Source organism: Ranitomeya variabilis, chromosome 3, assembly GCF_051348905.1.
Source record: "Ranitomeya variabilis isolate aRanVar5 chromosome 3, aRanVar5.hap1, whole genome shotgun sequence".
NCBI lineage: Eukaryota > Metazoa > Chordata > Amphibia > Anura > Dendrobatidae > Ranitomeya > Ranitomeya variabilis.
In genome coordinates this window covers 436,816,782-436,838,543 of record NC_135234.1, presented here as the reverse complement: position 1 = coordinate 436,838,543, position 21,762 = coordinate 436,816,782, and the positions used below count along the sequence as shown (strand labels likewise).

Genomic DNA, 21,762 nt, shown 5'->3' with positions numbered 1-21,762 from the left:
TTAAAATAAAAAATAGTTATATACTCACCTTCCGGCGGCCCCCTGATCCAGGCAAGGCCTTTAGCGATGCTCCGTTCCCAGTAATGCCATGCGGCAATAACCCGTAATGATGTAGCGGTCTAGCGAGACCGCTACGTCATCTCCGGTCATTGCTGCAATGCATTCTTGGGACCGGAGCATCGCGAGGTGTGGGAAAGGCTGGCGCGGACAGCGGAAGTTGAGAATATAATGATTTTTTAATTTTATTATTATTTTTTAACATTATATGTTTTTACTATTGATGCTGCATAGGCAGCATCAATAGTAAAAGGTTGGTCACACTTACAGGGTTAATGGCACCATTAACGGACTGCGTTACACCGCAGTGAAACGCCGTCCATTTAACAGACTGCTAATACGCTATGTTGGCGCTGACTGGAAGGGAGTATGGGGGGGCACTGACTGGAGGGGAGAAAGGGGGGGGCAATTCACGGCCGGACTGTGCCTGTCGCTGATTGATCCCCCCACCGGCCGCAACCAATCAGAGACGCTGGATTTCCGTGACAGACAAACAGACAGAAGTGGACGTTAGACAATTATATATATAGATTCTTCAGTTAGTTGATTTTATGAAAATAAAGCTTAGCTTATGTCATTTGTCAAAGTTCTGCAAATTCTAAATATACACATGAATAAAAAATACTGTATATATTGTTTATATTTAAAGTTTAAAGATGTCTGTTAAAAACAAAACATTGCCAAAGGATGAGCTGGGGCCCAGCATTAGAGGTTCTAGACTGTGCTGACATGGAAAAAAAGTGATGTTAGTGATCCATCAGCCACAGGACTGTTATGGCTGGTTATTGGCTGCAGCAGTCAGGTGACATGAGCAGTGTACCATGGTTTGATTTATGATGATGTAATGCTCAATGTCCCCTGACTACTACAGGTAATTACAAGCTGCATTGGACTGACAGCTATTGAAATAATGGCATTGCGGCTTCCTGTCTCTGAGTATACCATAGAGTGAACTGTACTGGATGCAATTAGGCACCAGTAGATGAGTTTTAATGAGTTTGTTACTTTTGACATATTCCATCCTCTTGGCAACATTTTATTTTGCTTGGACAAACCCTTTAATGACTGATACAGTTTAAACTTTAACAAGCCCATGGTTATACAAGTACCCTTTAAAAATCTATATTTTACTCCAGAAATGTCCTTAAGGTCCTAGACATTTTTCACTCTCCCCCCAACCTTTTTCTAGTCTGAATATTGTTTATCTTGTTATATATCATTGTACTGGCCTCATATTTTGGTTAGTGCCATTATGGTAATGTCAATCTTGAATATTTTGTATTTTTTTAGTGGCTAAAAAAAATCTGAACTTTGAAAAGTAAAAAAATTATAAAAGGGTTAAGTAAATCATATTATTAAAAACAATCTCATGCTGCATTATAGTATATCCTTTGCGTTGTTAGCATATTTATTATATGAACAAGGTACAACATTCATATCCACCAGAATTGTCACAATTAATTTCTCCTAAAATAATAGTAGTATTAAAGGGGTACTCCAGGGAGATAAAACAATGTTCTACTCTCCCTCCCCTCATACACTATAAAGATGAGATACCCAGTGCACTTTAGTTATCTTTATAACACTTGTAATGCTGTATAGCAGGAACTGCTCCTCACTGCTCACCCCTCCCATCTGGGACCTTATGTCACATACCAGTATTCAGCTACCCCCTGAGCATAATAACCAGCCTGAGAAGAGGGTGCATGGCCATGCCCCCTGTTCTCTATAGGGAAACAGCTATTATCAGGAGATTGGTTGAAGGTAACAGCAAGGAGTTGCACACTGCTGTAATGTCTCAGATGAGAGGGGTGAGCTGTGCAGTGAGGAGCAGCTTCTGTCAAACCAGCCCCCTGACAATATCTCACTGTCTGCAGTCCAAGGTGAGAGGGCATGGCTTGCCCCCACCAACTTCTAGTAGTAGCCAGTCCCATGATAATAATGACTTAGCTGCTGAGCTACTAGTAGGGAGCAGGCCATGCTTCCTCAACTTGTACTGCAGACAGGGGACATTATCAGGGGGCTGGTGTGTCAAGAGCTGCTGTTCACTGCACTGCCAACCATACTGTCTAGGACATTACAGGAGTGTGCTGCTTCATGCTGTTATCAGCCAGTCTTCTGATAATAGCTTTTTCTCTGTAGAGAACAGGGGGCATGGCCATACCCACTGTTCTCAGGCCAGATGTTACTCACAGGAGGTAGCTGCACACTGGTGTGTGATGTAATATCCCTGATGGGAGGGGTGATCAGTGAGGAGCAGCTGCTATTATACAGAATTACAATTGTTATAAAGATCATTAAAGTGCACTGGCCTCTCATCTTTATAGTGTATGAGTGCAGGGACAGTACAATTTTTAATTCATCTCCTCGGAGTACCCCTTTATTAAAAGATATAGTATATCACCATTTGTATGTGGACTGAAAATATCAGCTGACTTTATAACAACTGTTATCTAGGGAGTGTATCACACTCACTAATCTGATATTGATGACCTTTTCTATAGAAAATTTATCAATATTAGATGCCTGGAAACCCCTTTAACTTAAGCAGGCTGCTTTACTATTTTTTAGAGGCGCTGCTCTCAACCTAAAAAAATTGAATAGTTGCTACATCACTGGCTAGTAGTTGGGACCTCCTCTTTAAATATTTAGAGCCCTGGTCACTGAGAATGATTTACACATAATAAAAGTTTAAATTTAAAGGGTTGTCCTGTCCAAAATGAAAAGTCTGCAGTCACTCCTAAGGATGCATACAGCAGTGAATACGTCAGTGGAGGAAAGGCACTGATACTGTATGTAGGCGGCTATATGAGGACTCATATTGTATATAGAGAGGCTATGTGGGGACTCATTCTATATATATATATATATATATATACACTGTATATATATATATATATATATAGGGGCTATGATGGAGCTCATATTTTTCATAGGCTATACGGGGGCTCATACTGTTTATAGGGATCTGGATGTGGGCTCTTATGGTATATAGGGAGCTGTGCATGGGCTCACACAGTATATATGGGCTCTCACAGGGTTGCAGCTGCAGCTGTCAATTTTACCTGTGCTGGTTATCAAAAATAAGAGACCCCACATCATTGTTTGTATTATTTATAGCAAAGGCACCAGCTAATGAAAAATCCCATTACCAGCACCTGCTCTGGCTGTTATCAGCAACAGCTGATGCCTGTTACCAGTGGTAACCTTTTTAACACAGATCACATCTGCTTAGGCTAATAGATGCCAGTTTTCTGGGGCAGATGTGGGCTGCCATTTTCAGGCTGGGGTCAAAATTTCCATGATCCCTTCTCAGTCTGAGAATGCCAATCCCCACCTGTCTGCCTTAATTTTGGATGGTTGTCAAAAATGGGTGGACCCCACACTTTTTTTTAATTATGTATTTAAATAATGAAAAAAAAACAGCTTGGTTATTCTTTTTGGTTATTCAGCTCTATTCTTGCAGCTGTTGGTTTTGCTTGTGGTGGTTAGCAAAGACATAAGAGACCCCACTGAATTTTTTAAAAACAAATATTTATTTCTAGCACAGGAGCTAGCTGATGAACCCTTCCATCAGTGGCACCTGCTCTTCCTGTTATCAATGACAGCAGGCATACACTGATGAGATAAGTACTCTCTCATCAGTCATTGCCTGTGACCGGCTGTTACCTTTTTACTGCCTGTCACAGCTGCTAACTCACGCTCTCATCTGACAGCATGGGAACCTCAGCTCCCTGACAGGCGGTATTGATCTTACTGCTTATTAGAACCCATGTCAAGCAGATGACAGCATGGCAAACAACGGATGTTCGGGCACCCCCATTCATCTGAATGGGATCCAGGTTCTGGTTTGGGTACTGTTTTTGTACCAGAACTAAACTTTTTTTTAGATGTTTGGCTGAATTCATCAGACCTGAATATCCACAGGTTTGCCCATCGCAAGTCACGGTCTCTCATGTAGCCCCTCTGGAAAATTAATTACCCACAGCTGCTCTACACAATTCTCTATTAAGTTGGCTATGATTTTTTGGGACTAGGTGTTATAGGCCAAAACGTAGGTGAAATAGACACTCATAGTGTCATACAATCAATTTTACATTAGGTTTGAAACAGCTGCTCTAGCTAATGAATCATAGTCTGGCCAGCCTAGCTTGATCAATTTCTCATCTATTAAAAGATGTACTCTATAAGTTGTTTTCATAACTGCTCTTAATCTCTATTAAGATAGAATTGTTGCTGACTTGAGTGACCTATACAAATTAACGCAGAATGTGGAACTTGATGTTGTTTCTTATTTAATTGCTATGTGAAAATTGATGTTTTAATACTTTAGTTCACATACAAAGAGTGATAGATACCTGAGTTGACAACCACATTTTTTTAACAACTTAATTGAAAATCAAAGTGAATATTTTTAACAAGAAATAAAAAAATCAAAATGAATCATAAAAATTAAAGGTATTGTACTGTATGTCTTTAATTCAGTATAGTATAAAAGCTGTGGGAGAACAAAAAGCACACAAGACCATCGGATGATACCCTTTTAGTTACAAAGGAAAGTAAAAGGAAGGTGCTCACCTGAGCTGGTTGTTTGCAGGCACAACTCCTATGAACTAGTTCAGTATACTAATATGAAGACATTGGTTGGATTTATTATAACTGTACCTATTCCCATCTTCATAGATGGTTATTGTTGTATAGTACTTGAAAACACAATCATTCAATTTACTGATTACTAAAATTTAAAGCCATTCCTTAAAGGGAACCTGTCACCCCAAAAATCGAAGATGAACTGTGGCCACCGGCATCAGGGGCTTATCTACAGCATTCTGTAATGCTGTAGATAAGCCCCCGATGTGTCCTGAAAGATGAGAAAAACAAGTTAGATTATTCTCACCCAGGGGAGGTCCCACTGCGGTCCAGGTCCGATTGGTGCCACGGTCCGGTCCGGGGCCTCCTATCTTCATACAATGACGTCCTCTTCTTGTCTTCACGCCACACCTCCAGCACAGGCATACTTTGTCTGTCCTGTTGAGGGCAGAGCAAAGTATTGCAATGCGCAGGTGCTGGGCCTCTCTGACCTTTCCCAGCACCTGCACACTGCAGTACTTTGCTCTGCCCTGAACAGGACAGACAAAGTATGCCTACGCCGGAGCTGCGGCGAAAAGACAAGAAGAGGATGTCATCATAAGAAGATAGGAGGTGCCGGACCGCGATGCCCATCGGACCCGGACCGCAGAGGGACCGCTCCTGGGTGAGTATAATATAACCTCTTTTTCTCATCTTTCAGGATACATTGGGGGCTTATCTACAGCATTAAGGAATACTGTAGATAAGCCCCTGATGCCGGTGGCCGCAGCTCATCTTTGATTTTTGGGGTGACAGGTTCCATTTAACCCCTTAGCGACCACCCATATGTCTTTTTGCTGACCTGCAATATAAAGACAAGCATCCCCCAATGGGTGACAATCCTGTATCTGTCAGGAGTACACAATAGTGACTATGGTATCTCGATGGTTAACAGAATGTGGGGGCTCCCTCTTTAACCCCATTGGCACCATGAGATCTTGATCGTATAGTCTTGATGTTTGCCATGGCAGTTCTTGGCCAAATAATGGCCTTAAAGTCAGTCAGCTATTGTGGCATGTTCAAAAGTTGTCAAAATTTAGGTGTTAAAAATAAACTTTTACATTCCTGTAATGTCACTTTGCATTAATTCCTGAAAAGCACCTGAAGGGTTAAAGAACTACCTGAAAGCAATTTTGAATACGTTAAGGGGTGCAGTTTTTAAATTGGTATCACTTTTTGGGGTTTCCAACATATAGGACCCTCAAATTCACTTCACAATTGAACATGTTCCAATAAAAATAAGTTTTGTAAATTTTCTTGAAAAAATGAAAAATTACAGCTACATTTTTAAAGCTTCTAAAAATTTGAATAAAATAAAACATTTTACAAATGGTGCTACTGTAAAGCAGACATGAGGGAAATGTCATTTATTAATGTTTTTGTGTAGTATGGCTATCTGGATTAAGGGGATAATCATTCAAAGTTCAAAAATTGCTAATGTTTTAAAAAATGTTGTCAAATTTCTGATATTTTTTTAAATAATTGCAAAATACATCAATCTAAATTTACCAGTATGTGTGTTAGGAGTCGAGTTTCCTCTGCTGCACAGGGGGAATCTCGATCCGTGTCTGCTGCGGTCTCCCATTCTCCATTGGCCGCAGTGGAGCCTGGTCAGCGAAGACGTCGGTCCCAGCATCTCACTGAGTCTGATTCAGTGCAAAGGGTTATTGCTGCTATTGTACCCTGCACTGATCTACGGCGAACAGGCTTTTCTGGGACTAAGTCCTGCTTTGCACACACTGAGCATGCCCAGGGTAAGATCTCTCAGTGGAGATCAAGGGTCACATGCTCAGGTACTGCAGCCAAATCTATTGGTCTTTCTAGGGAGGTCCTGTAGGTACGCAGGCTCTGTAGCAGTTTCTCATTGGTCATCTTTTGGAAGGTCCTGTATGTGCTGCTGCTATTTAAGGCCCGCATGGCCGCATGGCCACACGGCCATGCGCTAGTATCTTCTAAAGTTACATGCTTTGCGCCACTGTGGTCATACGCGTGAATGTGTTCAGGGACCCGGCTGAAATAAGCCCCTAGAATGCTGGCACCTCCGGCGAGGAGTGTTGTGTGCATGCATGACCACTGACTGCTCTCTTCTGGTTAGTTAGCCTGTGTCTCTGTGAGAGTTAACAGGGCACAGAGCTTTGCTTTCTCGGCTGCTCTGTGAAGCTAACAGAGCTGGTTAATACCGCCATATTGAGCCGACATTCACTTAGCGGCAGGATATTTTCTGCACGTGGACCCTGGGTTGCGAACGCACCAATCACATCAATAAATATATTCGGTGCGTTCCGCAAACCCTAACAGTATACTAGCACCAGGGTCTGGCTAAGTAATGGCGGATGAACAGCGATTGCAGGGGTACATCCAGCTGCTGGAGAGCTGGTTGGCGTCTCTCGAGCGTGCAACCTCGGCGGTGGATGTTACCGCAATTGCTGTTCAGGCTGCTAGCGTGGCTGCAGCAGCTTTACCCACTGCCACCTCTGTTCCGACCTTATCCCACCTTCCGTTGCCTGAAAAATTCTCTGGGGACAGTAAGTCCTGTAGGGGATTCGTGAGCCAGTGCGGTATACATCTCGAGCTCCTGGCTGCACGTTTTCCCACAGAGCGGGCAAAGGTGGGATTTGCAATTTCTCTCCTATCGGACAGAGCTTTGGAGTGGGCTGCGCCGCTGTGGGAGCGCAACGATCATGTGGTGCAGAGTGTTACTCGGTTTCTGGGCACTCTGAAGCAGGTCTTCGTAGGACCTCAAGTCACCCATGATGCGGCGCTCCAACTGCTGGCATTGACTCAGGGTTCGACCATGGTCAGCCAATTTGCCATTCTCTTCCGGACTTTAGCGTCTGAGTTGGAGTGGTCAGATAAAACCCTCATCCCAGTATTTTGGAGGGGGCTGGCTGACCATGTGAAGGACCCTTTGGCCACTAGGGAGATTCCCGCTACACTGGAGGAGCTCATATCTATATCAACTCGCATAGACCTTCGTTTTCACGAGCGAGGGTTGGAGCGAGCCCAGTGTAAGCAGAGGTTTCGGCTGGCTCCCACCTTCGCCAGACCTTTGGAATCTCCGGTCCAGGCGCTCGAGTCACATGAGGCCATAGGGGGGTCGCGAGTGGGGTCTAAGTCCTAGGCCACTCGTGCCCTTAAGGTCTGTCTTGTTTGCCGGCAGTCCGGACATCTTGCCTCCAAGTGTCCACAGCGGTCGAGGAAATGTCAGCGTCTAGTGGCAGTTGGAGGAGGTACATTAGACACGGCGACGTTTACCTCAAAATTGTCCTTCAAGGGGACAATTACCATAGGCCCATCGACTCTTAAGGTAGAGCTTTGCGTGGACTCTGGGGCGGAGGGTAATTTTATGTCTTCTGCTTTCGCTCAGCGACACGCAATACCCCTGGTGATGCTCGCCGAGCCAATAACCATTCGAGTGGTAAATGGGTCGACACTACCTTCACAGATTACACACCAAACCATCCCTTTCACTGTTTCTGTTTCTCCCTCACATCAGGAGATTATTTCTCTTTTGGTCCGTCCTGAGGGAGTTGATGAGGTCCTGTTGGGGATACCCTGGCTTCGTTTTCATTTTCCTCATATAGAGTGGTCCTCAGGGAAAATTTTGGGATGGAGTAAATCCTTTGAGGGTAGATGTCAGAGGGAGTGCGTTCAGGTTGCTACAACTGAGGTACCCGCAGATCTTTCCTCTCTCCCCAAGCACTATTGGCCTTATGCGGACGTGTTCTCCAAAAGGGCTGCGGGGAGACCCTTCCGCCTCACCGCCCCTATGACTGTCCTATCGATCTCTTGCCTGGTGCTGAGCCTCCCCGGGGTCGAGTCTATCCGTTATCTCTCCCGGAGACGGAGGCAATGTCTCAGTATATCCAAGAAAATCTGGCAAGGGGTTTTATTAGGAAGTCAGTGTCACCTGCAGGGGCTGGGTTCTTCTTCGTGCAGAAGAAGAGTGGAGAATTACGTCCATGCATTGACGCCATCACCGTTAAAAACAAGTACACACTTCCCCTGATATCAGAGCTCTTTGATAGGCTATGGGGAGCAAGGGTATTTACTAAATTAGATCTGCGTGGTGCTTATAACCTGATTCGCATCCGTGAGGGGGACAAGTGTAAGACGGCTTTTAACACCATGGATGGGCACTATGAATATCTGGTGATGCCCTTCGGGCTCTGTAATGCCCCAGCCGTTTTACAAGACTTTGTGAACGACATCTTCCGGGAGATGCTCACCACCTCAGTCGTAATTTATCTGGATGATATTCTCATCTACTCCCCAGATATTGACTCCCACCGGAGAGATGTTCGCAAAGTCTTCAACTTCTTACGGGCAAACTCCCTCTACGCCAAGTTGGAGAAGTGTGTTTGAGCAGGAGTCCTTGCCATTCCTTGGTTATATCATCTCTGCCCAGGGTTTGGCTATGGATCCTGCCAAACTACAGGCTGTGATGGACTGGCAGGAACCCCATTCACTTAAAGCGGTGCAACGCTTTATGGGGTTCATCAATTACTATCGCCAGTTCATTCCACACTTTTCAACTTTGGTAGCTCCCTTGGTTACTCTCACCAAGAAGGGAGCAAATCCCAAGTTGTGGTTGGAGGATGTCTCCAAGGCATTCCTTTTGATTAAGTCACACTTCGCTAGCGATCCTATTCTACATCGCCCCGATGTAGATAAGCCATTTATTATGGAGGTGGATGCCTCATCCGTTGGTGCTGGAGCAGGTCTTTTCCAAAAGGATGCTCAAGGTCGGAAGCATCCTTGCTTCTTCTTCTCCAAGACCTTCACACCAGCGGAGAGGAATTATTCCATCGGGGACAGGGAGTTGCTAGCAATGAAGTTGGCTTTTTCTGAGTGGAGACACCTCTTGGAGGGAGCTCGCTTTCCCTTCCAAGTATTCACCGACCACAAAAATTTGGTGTACATACAGACGGCCCAGCGGCTAAATTCTCGCCAGGCCTGATGGTCCCTATTCTTCTCCCGGTTCCATTTTACTCTCCATTTTCTCTCTGGGGAGAAGAACATTCGTGCTGACGCTCTCTCCCACTCCGTAGTGTCATCTGAGGAGGAGGACGAGGAGCCTCGGCTTATTGTCCCCTCTGAGAGCCTGAGAACTGTGGCCCCGGTTTCGCTAGAGTCTGTGCCCCCGGGCAAGACTTTCGTACCAGCGAATTTGCGACCAGAGGTTCTCTCTTGGGCTCACTCGTCCAGAGTGGGTGGACATTTTGGAACCAAGAGGACAGCTGAGCTTTTGGCGAGGACGTACTGGTGGCCACATATGGCCCATGACGTCGGGGACTATATTCGGGCATGTATCTCCTGCACCCAGAATCGATCTTCACGACAACGGCCTGCTGGGTTACTTTACCCCATGCCGGTGTCAGACAGGCCCTGGGAGATGGTCGGGATGGACTTTGTGGTGAGTTTGCCCAAGTCTCGCGACTGTACCATCATTTGGGTCATCACCGATCATTTCTCAAAAATGGTGCATTTGGTGCCGCTACCACGGTTACCTTCTGCACGGGCCTTGGCGGCGTTGTTCATTAAACATAACTTCCGCTTACATGGAATGCCTGATAAAGTTGTCAGCGACTGGGGTCCCCAGTTTGCGTCTCGGTTTTGGAGAGAGCTCTGCCGTTTACTCAGCTTAGAGCTGAATCTCTCCTCTGCATATCATCCTGAGACGAATGGGTTGGTAGAGAGAACCAATCAGACTCTGGTGACATACTTACATCATTTTGTCTCTGCTAGGCAGGATGACTGGGCATCTTTGCTACCTTGGGCGGAATTTGCCTTGAACAACGCCGTAGCCGATTCCACTGGGCAGACTCCTTTTCTCCTTAATTACGGCCAGCATCCGCGTGTCCCTGTGCCCATGCCCGTGTCATCCACCGATTCTAGGGTGGCAGACTGGGTGGGGGAGGCACGTGACATCTGGGACCGCACACAGGATGCCATCCGGGCCTCCAAGGAGAGAATGAGGGTCTCGGCTGATACACACCTGCGCCCCGCTCCGACCTTTGCTCCTGGCGACTTAGTGTGGCTCTCTGCCCGTAACATCAGGCTGCGAGTTGAGCCACTAAGTTTTCGCCTTGCTACATTGGCCCGTTCAAGGTTCTGGAACAGGTGAACCCTGTGGTCTACCATTTGGCTATTCCTCCACGCCTTGGTATCACCGATACCTTTCACGTTTCCCTCTTAAAGCCCGTTCTTTTGTCCCGGTTTTCTGAGTCATCTGCCGGGACAACGGGTTCATCCACGGATGAGTTTGAGGTGAATGCTATCGTGGGTGCAAGGTGGTACGTGGCAAGAAATTTTATCTGGTGGATTGGAAGGGTCACGGTCTAGAGGATAGAACCTGGGAGCCTGTGGAGCACATTCTGGCTCCGCTGCTCATTGCAGCTTTTGAGCGTAGCAAGGCTCGGGGAGGGGAGGGCCCTAGGAGGGGGGGTAATGTTAGGAGTCGAGTTTCCTCTGCTGCACAGGGGGGATCTCGATCCGTGTCTGCTGCGGTCTTCCATTTTCCATCAGCCACAGTGGAGCCTGCTCAGCGAAGACGTCGGTCCCAGCATCTCACTGAGTCTGATTCAGTGCAAAGGGTTATTGCTGCCTCTCCAGGCTCTGCTATTGTACCCTGCACTGATCTACGGCGAACAAACTTTTCTGGGACTAAGTCCTGCTTTGCAAACACTGAGCATGCCCAGGGTAAGATCTCTCACTGGAGATCAAGGGTCACATGTTCAGGTACTGCAGCCAAATCTATTGGTCTTTCTAGGAAGGTCCTGTAGGTACGCAGGCTCTGTAGCAGTTTCTGATTGGTCCTCTTTTGGAAGGTCCTGTATGTGCTGCTGCTATTTAAGGCTCGCATGTCCACATGGCCATGCACTAGTATCTTCTAAAGTTACATGCTTTGCGCCACTGTGGTCATATGCGTGAATGTGTTAAGGGACCCGGCTGAAATAAGCCCCTAGAATGCTGGCACCTCTGGTGAGGAGATTGTGTATGGGAGTATTCAGGGACCCAGCTGAAATAAGCCCCTAGAATGCTGGCACCTCCGGCGAGGAGTGTTGTGTGCATGCATGACCACTGACTGCTCTCTTCTGGGTAGTTAGCCTGTGTCTCTGTGAGAGTTAACAGGGCACAGAGCTTTGCTTTCTCGGCCACTCTGTGAAGCTAACAGAGCTGGTTAATACCGCCATATTGAGCCGACATTCACTTAGCGGCAGGATATTTCCGGCACGGTGGACCCCGGGTTGCGAACGCACCAATCACATCAATAAATATATTTGGTGCGTTCTGCAAAACCTAACAATGTGTCACTAAAAAAAGTCTCAAAATAAATGGGATATGTTGAAACATTCCAGAGTTATTTCCACATAAAATGACACATGTAAGATTTTTAAAAATTGGCCCAGTAACTAAGGTGCTAAATTATAATATTTTGCTTTGTTTACAGTGCTTTGCGTAGGTGACTGACCACCACTGTTGTCAACATACAGTGCTTACAAGCTCTTTTCTTCTGCTTTGAACCTGGCTGGGAGCACTGGAGCTTGCTTATATCTCCCAACACCAGTCAGCTTTAGTTGCAGCCCTTACATGGATCCATCCCTAGATCCATCACACCATCTCTAATAAATTCACATAAGGCCAGGGCCCCCAAGGGAATACAGTATCACTAGCAAGTCATAGAGTGATTACCACAACTGTGTCGCAAGTTCAGTTTTTGTTTTTTTTTGTGGAGAAAAAGGTCAGAATTTGCCATTGCAAAATGTGTGACCGTACTGAATGTTTTGTGAAGGTTTCATGGTGACTTGTTTTTCCACAATGTGAAACATTGCAATTGTGATTATGACTTTATTAAAAAAAAAAAACTAATATTTTTTTTGTTTAGTTTCCACTCAGTCAGTCAGATATAGAAAAGCAACACAAAAGGAACGTTGTCAGTAAAATAATAGATTGAATAAGATAAATATTGTAATTTGAGGAATCTATTTGATATGTTGGCCAATTACATCACATTTGAAAAATGATTAAGCTCCATCTTGAGCAAGGTACTATCAAACTATCAATTCTTATTAGAAATAATTGAACTGGCTATATATATTTTATTCTCTGTACCATGTTCAAATTAGTGTTCAAATTAATAATTCTTTTAGATCTTTAATGTTAAGTGAGCACAATTACTTGACTGAGACAGTTGTACTTCTAGGAGAATCTACTATGACTGTGGACAAGAGAACAAGAAAAGAACATTTTAATGAGCGCTCACAAATGTGTCTTTTCCATGTGCAAACCAGATTTAAAGTTGTCTACTTTATTTTACCAGATTTGTTGCTTATTAATATATAAGCACTACAGGTTTTTCTCTCTTGTAAATCATCTTGTAATAAGTCCTATTCAACAGCCACCTTAAGTTGATTGCCATGTGTAGTGTTTTTAACTGGACTGATCTGGTCACATGCCTCTCTTTCAATGTTTATAATTGGATCAGAAAAGCAATGTCGTCTATGAGGAAGGCAGCAGTAACACCACTAACAAGCAGACAATGCATCACAAAGGAGGAAATCAACCCAGATCCTGTAGAACCTATGTATTAGTACATGCAACAAAATCATGTTCCAAGCATGATAACACTGTTAAAATAGACAATTCCTGTATGAGTTTGTACAAGTATAAACATAGTTGGGCAGGCTAATTTACCTACAGACAGTTCTAAACATTAATTTATACTCATTACATTGTTCTAGTTGAACCTCTCACTATTCATTCTAACAATCTGTGAGCCTATAGCACCTCTATATGAGGGATGTATTTGTATATGTCCATTGAAGCATTAGTGACAAGCTAAGAACCCAGAGAGAGAGCATATTGAGGGTTATTAGCATACATAATTGATGTTACCTTGATCTGCGGAACCAAACTTTCAGGTGAACGGGCATCTAGTAGGCCTAAGCTTATTTACAACAAACTTGAAATGGGGCTAACGTATTTTACAGTTATTCAGAGACAAAGCAATGGACTAGGTGTCATGTCTCATACCTTACCACATCACCATAGGAGATGATACTGCTATCATTAAGCCGCTGTAGAACCTCTGTTTCGTAGCTGGGTTCCACTGTACAGTAAATAACGTTGTCCATGAATTATTCTGAACAGTAGGATTATATACTCTAGAAGTCCTGTCTATTCTGTTGTGAATTCCGTTCTGGAGCTCCCTCCTGTGGTTGCTAATGGTATTTTTGTGAGTTCTGCCCTTGGGCTCCCTCTGGTGGTTTCGAGTGGAACTGCTGCTTCTTTGGGTAGCTGTGGCAGCTGCCTTCACTAATCGCCTTGCCTGGGTTTGTTATTTAAACCTACTGTGGGCTTTAGTTCATGCCAGCTGTCAATGTCCTTGGCTTGGATTTGGTTCTCTCCTTGGATTTCTCATATGGCCTGTCCTTGTCAGCAAAAGATAAGTTTTTGCTAGTCCTTGTTTGTCCATTTACTTGGACTCTATTGCTCTGCAAATATGTCTCTTTTTGTCCAGCTTGTCACTATGTCATATTTAGGCTAGCTGGAAGCTCTGGGAAAGCAGATTTGCCCCTCCACACCGTGAGTCAGTGTGGAGTTCATTTTTGTAAACTCTGCGTGGATTTTGTAGTTTTTAATACTGACCGCACAGTATCCTTTTCTCTCTGTCTATCAAGTTTAGTATTGGCCTCCTTTGCTGAAATCTGATTTCATTTCTGTGTACGTCATTTCCCTCCTCACTCACAGCCAATATTTGTGGGGGGGCTATCCTTCCTTTTGGGGTTTTCTCTGAGGCAAGATAGCTTTCTATTTCCTTCTTTAGGGGTAGTTAGTTCTTAGGCTGTGAAGAAGTGTCTAGGGAGAGTTAGGAACATCCCACGGCTATTACTAGTGTTGTTGTTAGGATTAGGGACTGCGGTCAGTAGAGATACCACCTTCTCAGAGCTCGTCCCATGTTGTGTTTTAGCCACCAGGTCATATCATTGTGGCCTCTTAACCACCAGGTCATAACAGTACAGCTGGCCCACAATGTGTTAAATGCATCTCAAAAGAGGGAAAAGAAAGTTCTGAGCCATTTTTTTTCCTTTGCAGCTTGTTTTGTCTTTTTTTTCCCCTTAATCTCTGGATGGTTCAGGATTTTGGTGCTGATATGGAGGTTCAGGGTCTGTCCTTGTGCGTGGATAAACTCGCTGCAAGGGTACAGAGTATCCAAGATTATGTTGTCCAGACTCCGGTATTAGAGCCTAGAATTCCTATTCCTGATTTGTTTTCTGGGGATAGATCTAAATTTTTGAATTTTAAAAAAAATTGCAGATTGTTTTTTGCTCTGAGACCCCGTTCCTCTGGTGACCCCATTCAGCAGGTGAAGATTGTTATTTCTTTGCTGCGTGGCGACCCGCAGGACTGGGCATTCTCCCTTGAGCCAGGAAATCCTGCATTGCTTAATATTGACGCATTTTTTCAAGCGCTCGGATTGCTGTATGACGAGCCTAATTCTGTGGATCAGGCAGAAAAAACTTTGCTGGCTCTGTGTCAGGGTCAGGAAGCAGCAGAAGTATACTGCCAGAAATTTAGAAAGTGGTCTGTGCTCACAAAATGGGATGAGTATGCCCTGGCAGCGATTTTTAGAAAGGGTCTTTCTGAAGCCCTTAAAGATGTTATGGTGGGGTTTCCTATTCCTGCTGGTCTGAATGAGTCAATGTCTTTGGCCATTCAGATTGATCGGCGCTTGCGCGAGCGCAAGGTGGTGCACCATATGGCAGTGTCCTCTGAGCAGAGTCCTGAGCCTATGCAATGTGATAGGATTTTGACTAGAGCAGAAAGGCAGAAATTCAGACGTCAGAATGGCCTGTGTTTTTACTGTGGTGATTCTGCTCATGCTATTTCTGATTGCCCTAAGCGTACTAAGAGGGTCCCTAGGTCTGTTACCATTAGTACTGTACAGCCTAAATTTCTCTTGTCTGTAACCCTGATTTGCTCATTGTCGTCCTTTTCTGCTATGGCATTTGTGGACTCTGGCGCTGCCCTGAACTTAATGGACTTAGAATTTGCCAAGCGCTGTGGTTTTTCCTTGGAGCCTTTGCAGAGTCCTATTCCCTTAAGGGGGATTGATGCTACGCCATTGGCCAAGAATAAACCTCAGTACTGGACACAGTTAACCATGTACATGGCTCCAGCACATCAGGAAAATATTCGCTGTTTGGTGTTGCATAATTTGCATGATGTTGTTGTGCTGGGTTTTCCATGGTTACAGGTACATAATCCAGTGCTGGATTGGAGATCTATGTCTGTAACTGGTTGGGGTTGTCAGGGGATACATAGTGATATTCCTTTGATGTCCATTTCCTCGTCCCCTTCTTCTGAAGTTCCTGAGTTTTTGTCGGATTTCCAGGATATATTTGATGAGCCCAAGTCCAGTTCCCTGCCTCCTCATAGGGACTGTGATTGTGCCATTAATTTGATTCCTGGCTGTAAGTTCCCTAAGGGCCGACTTTTCAATCTGTCTGTGCCAGAGCATGCCGCTATGCGGAGTTATGTAAAGGAGTCCTTGGAGAAGGGGCATATTCGCCCGTCTTCGTCACCATTGGGAGCGGGATTTTTTTTTGTTGCCAAGAAGGATGGCTCCTTGAGACCCTGTATAGATTATCGCCTTCTCAATAAGATCACTGTCAAGTTCCAGTACCCTTTACCTTTACTCTCTGATTTGTTTGCTCGGATTAAGGGTGCCAGTTGGTTTACTAAAATCGACCTTCGTGGGGCGTATAATCTCGTGCGTATTAAACAAGGTGATGAATGGAAAACAGCATTTAATATGCCCGAAGGCCATTTTGTGATGCCATTCGGGCTTTCTAATGCTCCATCGGTATTTCAGTCCTTTATGCATGATATCTTCCGGAATTATCTGGATAAATTCATGATTGCGTATTTGGATGATATTTTGGTTTTCTCCGATGATTGGGAGTCTCATGTGAGGCAGGTTAGGATGGTATTTCAGGTCCTTCGTGCTAATGCGTTGTTTGTGAAGGGGTCTAAGTGCCTCTTTGGAGTTCAGAAGGTTTCTTTTTTGGGTTTCATTTTTTCTCCCTCGGCTATTGAAATGGACCCTGTTAAAGTCCAGGCCATTCATGATTGGACTCAGCCTACATCTGTAAAGAGCCTTCAGAAATTTTTGGGCTTTGCCAATTTTTATCGCCGCTTTATTGCTAATTTTTCTAGTGTGGTGAAGCCTCTGACCGATTTGACGAGGAAGGGCGCTGATGTGATGAATTGGTCCTCTGCGGCTGTTGAGGCCTTTCAGGAGCTTAAACGTCGTTTTACTTCTGCCCCTGTGTTGCGTCAGCCAGATGTTTCTTTCCCTTTTCAGGTTGAGGTTGATGCTTCTGAGTTTGGGGCAGAAGCCGTTTTGTCTTAGAGAAATTCTGATGGCTCTTTGATGAAAACGTGTGCTTTCTTCTCCAGAAAGTTTTCGCCTGCTGAGCGTAATTATGATGTCGGCAATCGGGAGTTGTTGGCTATGAAGTGGGCATTTGAGGAGTGGTGACATTGGCTTGAGGGAGCCAAGCATCGCGTGGTGGTCTTGACTGATCATAAGAATCTGATTTACCTCGAGTCTGCTAAGCGGTTGAATCCTAGACAGGCTTGGTGGTCTGTGTTTTTCTCACGTTTTGATTTTGTGGTCTCGTATATTCCGGGATCTAAGAATGTGAAGGCTGATGCCCTTTCTAGGATTTTTTTGCCTGATTCTCTGGGAGTTCTTGAGCCGGCTGGGATCCTCAAGGAGGGGGTGATTCTTTCTGCCATCTCCCCTGATTTGCGGCAGGTACTTCAGGAGTTTCAGGCTGATAAACCTGACCGCTGTCCTGTGGGGAAACTGTTTGTTCCTGATAGATGGACTAGCAGGGTAATTTCTGAGGTTCATTGTTCGGTGTTGGCTGGTCACCCTGGGATTTTCGGTACCAGAGATTTGGTGGCTAGGTCCTTTTGGTGGCCTTCCTTGTCGCGGGATGTGCGTTCGTTTGTGCAGTCCTGTGGGACCTGTGCTCGGGCTAAGCCTTGCTGTTCCCGTGCCAGTGGGTTGCTTTTGCCTTTGCCTATTCCTGAGAGGCCCTGGACGCATATTTCCATGGATTTTATTTCTGATCTTCCTGTTTCTCAGAAGATGTCTGTCATCTGGGTGGTTTGTGACCAGTTTTCTAAGATGGTCCATTTGATACCGTTGCCTAAGTTGCCTTCCTCCTCTGATTTAGTTCCATTATTTTTTCAGCATGTGGTTCGTTTGCATGGTATTCCGGAGAATATTGTGTCTGACAGAGGTTCCCAGTTCGTTTCCAGGTTTTGGCGGTCCTTTTGTGCTAGAATGGGCATTGATTTGTCTTTTTCTTCAGCATTCCATCCTCAGACAAATGGCCAAACGGAGCGAACCAATCAGACTTTGGAAACCTATTTGAGATGCTTCGTGTCTGCTGATCAGGATGATTGGGTGACCTTTTTGCCGTTGGCCGAGTTTGCCCTTAATAATCGGGCTAGTTCGGCTACCTTGGTTTCGCCTTTCTTTTGTAATTTTGGTTTTCATCCTCGTTTTTCTTCAGGGCAGCTTGAGCCTTCTGACTGTCCTGGTGTGGATTCTGTGGTGGACAGGTTGCAGCAAATTTGGACTCATGTGGCGGACAATTTGACGTTGTCTCAGGAAAAGGCTCAACATTTTGCTAACCGTCGTCGGTGTGTTGGTCCCCGGCTTAGTGTTGGGGATTTGGTCTGGTTGTCTTCTCGTCATGTTCCTATGAAGGTTTCTTCCCCTAAGTTCAAGCCTCGCTTTATTGGGCCTTATAAGATTTCTGAAATTATTAATCCGGTGTCTTTTCGTTTGGCCCATCCAGCTTCCTTTTCCATTCATAATGTGTTCCATAGATCCTTGTTGCGGAGATATGTGGTACCTATGGTTCCCTCCGTTGATCCTCCTGCTCCAGTGTTGGTTGAGGGGGAATTGGAATATGTGGTGGAGAAGATTTTGGATTCTCGTTTTTCGAGGCGGAAGCTTCAGTATCTGGTCAAGTGGAAGGGTTATGGCCAGGAGGATAATTCTTGGGTTGTGGCCTCCGATGTTCATGCTGCCGATTTGGTTCGTGCTTTCCATTTGGCTCATCCTGATCGGCCTGGGAGCTCTGGTGAGGGTTCGGTGACCCCTCCTCAAGGGGGGGGGTACTGTTGTGAATTCCGTTCTGGAGCTCCCTCCTGTGGTTGCTAATGGTATTTTTGTGAGTTCTGCACTTGGGCTCCCTCTGGTGGTTTCGAGTGGAACTGCTGCTTCTTTGGGTAGCTGTGGCAGCTGCCTTCACTAATCGCCTTGCCTGGGTTTGTTATTTAAACCTGCTCTGGGCTTTAGTTCATGCCAGCTGTCAATGTCCTTGGCTTGGATTTGGTTCTCTCCTTGGATTTCTCATATGGCCTCTCCTTGTCAGCAAAAGATAAGTTTTTGCTAGTCCTTGTTTGTCCATTTACTTGGACTCTATTGCTCTGCAAATATGTCACTTTTTGTCCAGCTTGTCACTATGTCATATTCAGGCTAGCTGGAAGCTCTGGGAAAGCAGATTTGCCCCTCCACACCGTGAGTCGGTGTGGAGTTCATTTTTGTAAACTCTGCATGGATTTTGTAGTTTTTAATACTGACCGCACAGTATCCTTTTCTCTCTGTCTATCAAGTTTAGCATTGGCCTCCTTTGCTGAAATCTGATTTCATTTCTGTGTACGTCATTTCCCTCTTCACTCACAGCCAATATTTGTGGGGGGCTATCTTTCCTTTTGGGGTTTTCTCTGAGGCAAGATAGCTTTCTATTTCCTTCTTTAGGGGTAGTTAGTTCTTAGGCTGTGAAGAGGTGTCTAGGGAGAGTTAGGAACATCCCACGGCTATTACTAGTGTTGTTGTTAGGATTAGGGACTGCGGTCAGTAGAGATACCACCTTCTCAGAGCTCGTCCCATGTTGCGTTTTAGCCACCAGGTCATATCAGTGTGGCCTCTTAACCACCAGGTCATAACACTATTCTGAGTGATGAATGTAGTTGGTTACGTGGCATTTTTATTAAAGTTGCCAATAATAGCTCTTTCCTTTTGTAATATCCTAGAAATATTTTAAAAACCTACCTAAAGCCAAAATATGTGGGCACTTTCAAAAAAATTAGAACATTCAAGCAAAAACAGAGGCAATAAAGCCGAAGTAAAAATTATAACCTTTATTAGTTACTCTGTGAAAAACAGATATGATAAAATAAAATCATAAAGGGAGTATGAGACATAAAAATTATATTTACTCAGATAACATGTAATAAGATCATTAAGTGTAAAGCATTATGTACACAAGAATCAACATATCTATGTAGATAAAGGACCAAGTGGACCATTGTCTACCCACAAAATAGGTAAAGGTACGTACAAAAATCACAATGTCCAGTAATGACAAAATAATACAGGCAAATCACTTTTCAGTGGTTAAATGTCCTGATTGCTTCTTTATTCACTGTCATGTGCCTTGCCTGTATTACTTTGTCACTATTGGACATTGTCACTTTTTGTATGTATCTTTATCTATTATGTAGGTAGACATTGGTCCACCTGGCCTTTTAGCTTCAAAGATTTATTGATTCTAGTGTGCATAATACTTTACATTTATTGCTCTGATTAACTGTTACCTGGGTAGAAGGGACCTAGAAATATATTGTAAAATTTGGATCCAGAAATTTTAAAAATATTTGGAAAATTGGTGATAAGCCCGTTGAATGGCAGCCTTGCGCCAAACTTGAAAATAATAATTACTCTACTTCTAGGGATTTTAATAAATAGGGGAAACTTTGAGTTTCTGAAAAACAGGTTAAACAAGAATTTTAAATAAGCGAGAATGCGAATTACTACAAATGTACCATATCTTCGCAGAATGTCTTACTAGTTGGCTGAATTTTTTTTTTTAACCCTAGCAGATTCTGTAGATATATGGATTTTGGCATAACTTGTGCCAATCAAATGGGTGATAAGAAATGCGAAAGAGGAACACTGTCAATTAAACAACCCTTTGTGCTGTCTTTCTATCCAACCATGAGATCCAATGTTTTTTAATGTAATGATTTAAGCACATATTGCTCCAAAACTTTTTCTGCTTTTTTTTTTCATTTTCTATATAGCCTTATCAAATGGTTTTATGTTATTCGTATATTCATTTACATTAGTACATCATTACTGCTTAATAGATATACAACTTTATAAGCTAAAGGGATTATCACAACAAATTAGTGAGATTTTTCTACATGGCTGCACAAAGGCACATAGCTTCTAGCTAAAACATCTGATTTGCATTACTTTCAGACCATTCAGAAAATGCAAACTCTTAGCAAGAGAGACGACATATTAAGAGAAAACATTATGAAATTAGTCTCTAAAGGGAAGTATCCATTATGTTTTAGAGTATCAGAATGTTTTTAGCATTTTAGCTTGCTTTCAGAGATGATGAAAATATGTCATTTTAATTGTAAGTAGTAACTTAGTCCATTTGTATTATATAGTGTATTCTAAAGTAAATGATATGCTATATTAAGCTAATGCAAAAAGAAAGAAAAAGATATTAGGTTTAATAATAAGTTTAGAAGGGAATATTCAATAAATATATAAATCTGATAAATATGTGCTATAAAATATAATACATTAGATTCAAAATAGAAATGTTTAATTCCAATGCAGCACAGAATATTTAAATAAATAACTGACTTTGCTTCTTTTTAGGTTTATCAAAATCACTTGGGCTTATTGAAGGATATGGTGGTCGGGGAAAAGGTGGACTTCCAGCTACATTATCTCCTGAAGAAGTAGAGAAAGCCAAAGGACCACATGAAAAATATGGTTACAATTCCTACCTCAGTGAGAAAATTTCACTGGATCGGGCAATACCCGACTATCGACCAACTAAGTAAGTAAAAGTAACTACAGTACCTTTGAATCCTGTTGCGCACGCAAGTAGTTACCTTGCTTATACAATCTCTTGTAACTTTAAAATATAAGGCAAGTCATACTAAAGAGCTCTAAATTAA

General features: G+C 43.7%; 1 protein-coding gene across 1 annotated transcript in view; it reads left to right on the top strand.

Moving 5' to 3' along the window:
- The window catches only part of GALNT17 (polypeptide N-acetylgalactosaminyltransferase 17), an 828,236-nt gene that overhangs the window by 148,298 nt on the left and 658,176 nt on the right, over window positions 1-21,762 (top strand). Inside the window, exon 2 of the mRNA XM_077296430.1 lies at window positions 21,458-21,641. Coding sequence (XP_077152545.1) covers window positions 21,458-21,641 — 184 coding nt within the window. The remainder of the gene's footprint in view (window positions 1-21,457; window positions 21,642-21,762) is intronic.